Source organism: Gossypium hirsutum, chromosome A08 (genome assembly GCF_007990345.1).
Source record: "Gossypium hirsutum isolate 1008001.06 chromosome A08, Gossypium_hirsutum_v2.1, whole genome shotgun sequence".
In the NCBI taxonomy this organism is placed as follows: Eukaryota; Viridiplantae; Streptophyta; class Magnoliopsida; order Malvales; family Malvaceae; genus Gossypium; species Gossypium hirsutum.
This window is the reverse complement of record NC_053431.1, coordinates 103,051,367-103,057,607: the sequence shown is the minus strand read 5'-3', so window position 1 is coordinate 103,057,607 and position 6,241 is coordinate 103,051,367. Positions and strand designations below refer to the sequence as shown.

Below are 6,241 nucleotides of genomic sequence, written 5' to 3'. Positions count from 1 at the left end.
AATGTTCGAGTACATGTCTGGTAACGCCTCGTACTTGACCCAGGTCTCGGGTACGGGTAAGGGGTGTTACATGGCAAGTCTGGAAGCACAAGAAAACGTTCTTTTGTTGATATTATTATCAATATTCGATACTGGGTCATTCATAGTATTACTATACCTTCCCTATTCATCGTGGATTGGTTATTCGTCAGCAAAGGTTTAGCTTATGATGTGTTTGGAAGGCCTCGTCCAAATGATTGTCTCAGAGTTAGGTATAATAGCTTGGGACAATTTCGAAGCATGATGACATTTTTTTTCTTTGTCTTTCCAATGGACGTGTAGGATAGCAAATAGAGCAGCTCCTAGATTTGCTCAGGCAACTTTGTTGCGTGCTAACTACTTTACATCGATTGAGGTTGCTAGTAGTTTTTCGAATAATCTTTCAGTAGGTTTTACCGGAGCCAATGGACATAGGTGTGGGTGATTGGGGTGAGCATATTGGCGCGGGAATAGTGGTCCAGGCTATGGTTCGAAATCTTTGCTCGTTATTTGTTTGTTTTTATGTTACTTTTAATCTAATCGGATGATTTTTGCCTTAAAAAGATTCTATTATTAACTTAGATTCAGTAGGTTAATGGGCCTTATTTTGATATAAATTACATATTATATTCGGCTTAGATTAAAATAATTGGATTGGATTAATTTAAAATACATGTTTATTCAAAATCTGTTAATTCGATGAATTTAATTATAATTTTTTTGAATATTAATTAAATTTCAAGTACTTAACTAAAAGTTACAATATATATATATATTAAAATGTGATGTATGAATAAGTTTATTAAAGTTTTTAAGCCCAATCCTTAAGGAAGTCTTTCTAGGTAAAAAAGCAATGAATATGAGATTAGCATGTCAACTACCTTCCTGCAATTTAATTAACAACTGAAAATCTTCCAAGGGTTTTGCACGATTCAACAATACATGTGCAGCCCTTGAGTTTCCTTAGTTCTAATAAACTCCATTGAATTAGCAATAAAATCCCATGCAAAGATCATAAATCCAAAGCAACAACACACGAAAACACGATAATAAATGCCACCCTCGCTGTTTCCAAACCCAGTATTAAATGCAGCAGCAGCAGCCTCGACCCACCTTTCATCTTCTCCTTTTTCCCTACCTCCTTTCCCTTTTCTTTTCCCCTAATGGATCCTAATCATCTTCCCTTCAAATGTCCACCCCGTCCCCTAACTATCTCACTAACTTAGGCCTCGGCTATTCCATCGCCATAGCCCTCGGTTTCCTCGTTCTCCTCTCTACCATCCTCCTCGCTTCCTACATCTGTTGCCGCTCTTCCTCCTCTTCTTCTTCTTCCCCTCGTGCTTTCTCTCCCAACGCCACCGTTGCCTCCGCTTCCGATGGAATCAACCTTCCCAGGATTATTTTCGTTGCCGAAGATGACGACAACGAAAACGCCGTCGTGGGGCTTGACCAAGCCGTTATAAATTCTTACCCAAAGTTCCAGTTCAGTAAAGATCGATCGGCTGCGGTGGATTCCAGTAATGTTAACACGACTTGTTCGATCTGTTTGTGCGAGTATAAAGATTCGGAGATGTTGAGGATGATGCCTGAGTGTAGGCACTATTTCCATGTTCCTTGTCTTGATGCTTGGTTGAAACTAAATGGGTCTTGTCCCGTTTGTCGGAACTCGCCACTACCGACTCCGCTTTCTACACCTTTGTCGGAAGTCGTTCCTTTGTCTCAATACGCTGCGGATCGAAGGAGTCGGAGGTGACTTATCGTTTTTAGTGGTTGTTTTCCGGTTGTGTTTTTGGGTTGTTTCAGTCAAAGAGAGTAAATTTGTATATGCATAATTGCACAAATTTTTGTTTTTTTGTTGTTTATTTGACAGAGAAACATTGATTTAACTGCCATGTTGCTTTGGTTCCCCCTTATCTGATTGTTTCGCATTCTTCTCAAGCAGTTGACATTTGACAAGAATTATGCCTACTTAAAAGTACAGTCGAGTTTCGGGTTTCGATCATGTTTGGACTCGAATCGAATTAGATCCGAATTTTAGAACTTGACTTGTCATCAATGTCTCCTTCTTGAGTTTTAATCGGCCTAAAGTTTGTAACTTAATTGAAACATAAACCTGTTTAACTGGGAAACGTATACAGAGAGACCCATAGTGTTTAAAAAAATGTATGCTTTTGTTGAGACAACGTGAGTGTTGACCTCCCCAAAATTGGAAATATGCCTGAAAGCTCTCTCAAATCCCAGAAACCTTAAATTATCAATATCCATTGAAGATCACTAACTTGTTTATAAAGATAACGCAAATTGTGGGAGATTGAAAATCAGAAACTTGGAGATTGATGCTTTTATAACATGGGACTGACATGTGAGTCTCGGAAGCGTTGACATGGCCATTACAATGCATTCTCAAAAGCTCAAACCTCAAAGAAGATTAGTATAAAATAGTACCCATGTGCCCCAAGGTCAAAGCTCATTGTTTTCCAAATTAAAATATATATCAACTTCGCTCAAATTCACTTTCATTTTCTACTTTGTTACTCATCGTCTTTGCTGTCTCATGATTGCTTGTTTTGTACATTAAGCGATTTCTTTCCCGAGTTAACTCAATAGGTAGCTTTTATTTGTTGGATTCAATCGCCGATTGGAGATGATACTTCTCGTTCTCGATAATATGGCTAAAGTAAATACCCTGGTGAAGATGGGGACATGGAAAAGTGTAAATAGGACAATCTTTATATTGGGTATTTGTGCTCTTCTGGTTTCAGTGGCTACCTTGTCTGGGTCTTATTCTTTTAGATCTCTCCTTGTTACTAATTCCTTCTGCGACTATGTGAACCCTTTGAATGAAGGCGAAGCGAGGATGAATTTCGAGGTTGTTATTCGGAAAATCCGACAAGAAATGGATGAGTTGAAGAACGGCACGTTGAAAGAGTCGTCGTCATCGGAAATCTTGCTTAGACATAGTGTTTTTCTTGCTGATATTCTTGGTCTAATCGAGTCGATGCAGGCATTGGGTCCCGACGTCAAAGACGCGACCTTCGACCATCCATTGGTAAAACTGAATCATCAATCCGATGAGCCTGCGGATTACTTCCTGATCGAGGAAATTCGGAAGTACGTTCGGGTGAAGCCGAACAGACTAGGGAAACAGAACTTCATGGGAGCAAATGGTGCGTTCACGAGCATCGGCCACGCTTGTTTCGCAATGAAGGAGGAGCTGGAAGAGTACATGGATTACGACGTTGGCGAAATCTGCAACGACGATTGGAAGCTAGCTCAGAAACTAATGGTTCACGGCTGCGATCCGTTACCGAGGAGGCGGTGCCTCGCGAGAGCCCCGCGGCTATACACTCAGCCGTTCCCCATCAACGAGTCTATCTGGAAACTGCCCGACGATCGCAACGTCCGATGGAGTGGCTATCGGTGCAAGAACTTCACTTGTTTAGCAAACAACGGAACCCGCAAAGGATTCTTCAAATGTGCAGATTGCTTCAATCTCACACACCATGAAATGCCGAGATGGATCCAACCCACGGATTTAGACCCCGAAACAAACACAACCGCAGACTTTTTAATACCCGAAGTGCTTAAAATCAAGCCTGGGGAGGTCAGAATTGGATTGGATTTCAGTGGGGGTACCGGGACATTTGCAGCAAGGATGAGGGAGTTCAACGTGACGATAGTTTCAGCCACCATTAACCTCGGGGCACCGTTTAGCGAGATGATAGCTCTTCGAGGATTAGTTCCTCTTTATTTGTCAATAAACCAGCGGCTACCGTTCTTTGACAACACCCTGGATCTGTTACACACGACGAGGTTTCTGGATGGGTGGATTGATTTTGTACTTTTGGACTTTGTGTTGTTTGATTGGGACAGGGTTTTGAGACCAGGGGGATTGCTGTGGATCGACAGTTTCTTCTGTTTGAAAGAAGATTTGGAAGATTACATGGAGGCATTCAAGGTGCTGAGGTATAGAAAACACAAATGGGTCGTTGTTCCAAAGCGAGATAAAGATGATGATAGAGAGGTGTTTTTCTCAGCTGTGTTAGAGAAGCCGCCAAGGCCATTCTGATATATACGGTTATCTTTTAGTTCATGGTTTCATGTTAGAAACACAGGTACAAGTTTCTTAATTTCTTTACAGAATTCGATTTTATTTTAGTTTTTTGGAATCAAAATGTTTGTAGATGCCAAGTAGAAATATTACAGTAACATCATCTTGTTCCTAAGTAATTTCTGAATCCTGGTCTCTGCTCTTTGTCACGGCTATAAGATGAAAATGTTTGAATTTGGTTTGATCATTGTCGACAGGGACGGAACTAAATGGAAGGGGGGAGGGGCATTTGCTACTTTTTGGTTTAAATGCGTCTTAAGTTATGCCAATTGAGCCCTGATCCCTTTTTTTCTTAAATATCTTTTATGTCCCTATAAATTTTGAAATTAAATAAATTAGGTATTTCTAATATTTAATTTTTAAATTGATGGCTTAACCACTAAGATTTCAAAAACTTTTATTTTTTATTTTTTGGTATGAAAATAAAAGAACGGAGAAATTACACCAGTATCATCCTCGTTTTAGTTAAACCATCCCGATCCCTTTGTCTCGTCGTCAAGACTTCATCTGGCTCAACATGGTAGGTATAGAGATCAATAAGCTTACCGAAGGCAAGGTTCACCATCGCATCTACTAATACATTACCTTCCCGATAGAAATGGTTCACTTGCAACCTCCCCTCCCCTCCCCCCCCCCCATTTCAGCTTCAAAGACCGAGCAACAATCAATATTATGGGCGAAACCCTGTACCGACCATTTCCCTTCATGATCTCTAACAGCAACCCTCGTAGTTGTGATCCTGGAGAAGGCATTCCTCACACCATTTGTATTGATCAATGCAATTTGTCTACCACCCGCTCATTCCTAGCAAAAACATTCTTAATTTTTGATTTCGCATTTCTATCTTCTTTTTCTTTGTCTATCTTCATTTTTACTTTGTGTTAAGTGTCATGGGATTAAAACTTTAGTCTCACAATTTGAGTAGCCTTAGGCGATTTTTTCGCTTCAAAAACACCTAAGTCAACCTAACTCCCAACAATTGAGGATTCAAACAAAATTCCTCCAATGCACCAATTGCAAAGCAAAAGCAACTCAAAGATGAAAGAACTTGAAAGATGAACAAAGTCACAACAAAACAAAAAACACTAGAGAGAATGTTTGAGTGAATGCTCTCAAGAATTCTATTACTCAAAACTGAAGTGATTTACAATGAGGGAGAGAGGCCTCTATTTATATTTGAGTCTCCCCAAATTCAACGGTACAGGTTAAAATACTCAACGACTAAGATTAAAAGCTATCTAAAAAATCAAATCTCTAAGATTACATAATCATATCTTCTAATATTACAAGTCATATCCAAGATTGCATATCTTTGAAGATTACGTTCCATATTTTCCATGACTTGTAGATGAGCCTTCAATCTCTCCAAGCAACGGACTAGTCCAGTTGGGCCAAATTACCTCTCTTGGATATGATGGATCATACAAATGTGTCATGGTTGTGGGCTCCCATGTGCAACCCATGACATTCTCCCCCACCCGTTCTAGCCACGCCCTCGACGTGTCCTCCAAATTGAACTGGTCTATTTTGTCTTGGAACTGTCATAAGACCTCGACAGGTTCCCAACTGTTTTACTATTAAGAAGTCCCTTTCATCGCACTAAGTACTCATGCCTCGACTGATAGTACTTTTGTCTGATAACTTGATCCGCCATGATGCAATCTACTTCTAGATCATAAGAGCCATTTACCCCTATTGGAGCTCGTTCGAACTTGCTTCAATTTGGATCCTCTTGATCCTCATGAAATGGCTTAAGCATACTGACATGGAACATTGGATGGGCCTTGAGTTTCGCTGGCAACTTAAGTTTGTAGGCCACATTGCCTACTTTTTTCACCACTTGGAAAGGTCCCTGATACCTTCGCACAAGCCCTTTATGCAAGCCATTATGATTTAATATTAAGTGCAATATTGCAAGGACAAAATCACCAACCTGAAATCCTACATCCCTACGACTCTGATCAACCTACTTCTTGTTGCACTTACTCGCCCTGTGTAGGTAAGCTCTAGCAAAGTAACTCTGCTCTTACCACTCCTTTGTAAATCTATAAACTGCTAGATTTGGTCCTCCATTATAAATCGCAATAGCATCGGGTGTAAGTGTCTGTTTGT

At 40.2% G+C, this 6,241-nt stretch overlaps 2 protein-coding genes across 2 annotated transcripts; both read left to right on the top strand.

Moving 5' to 3' along the window:
• Positions 1–908: 908 nt before the first annotated feature.
• LOC107887328 (RING-H2 finger protein ATL68) lies at positions 909–1,904 on the top strand. Its single transcript, XM_016811520.2, has one exon. It carries the CDS (start codon positions 1,208–1,210, stop codon positions 1,769–1,771), a length of 564 nt encoding a protein of 187 aa, XP_016667009.1. The 5' UTR covers positions 909–1,207; the 3' UTR covers positions 1,772–1,904.
• Positions 1,905–2,138: 234 nt separating this feature from the next.
• Positions 2,139–4,311, top strand: LOC107887327 (probable methyltransferase At1g29790). Its single transcript, XM_016811518.2, has one exon. It carries the CDS (start codon positions 2,663–2,665, stop codon positions 4,085–4,087), a length of 1,425 nt encoding a protein of 474 aa, XP_016667007.1. The 5' UTR covers positions 2,139–2,662; the 3' UTR covers positions 4,088–4,311.
• Positions 4,312–6,241: the final 1,930 nt, after the last annotated feature.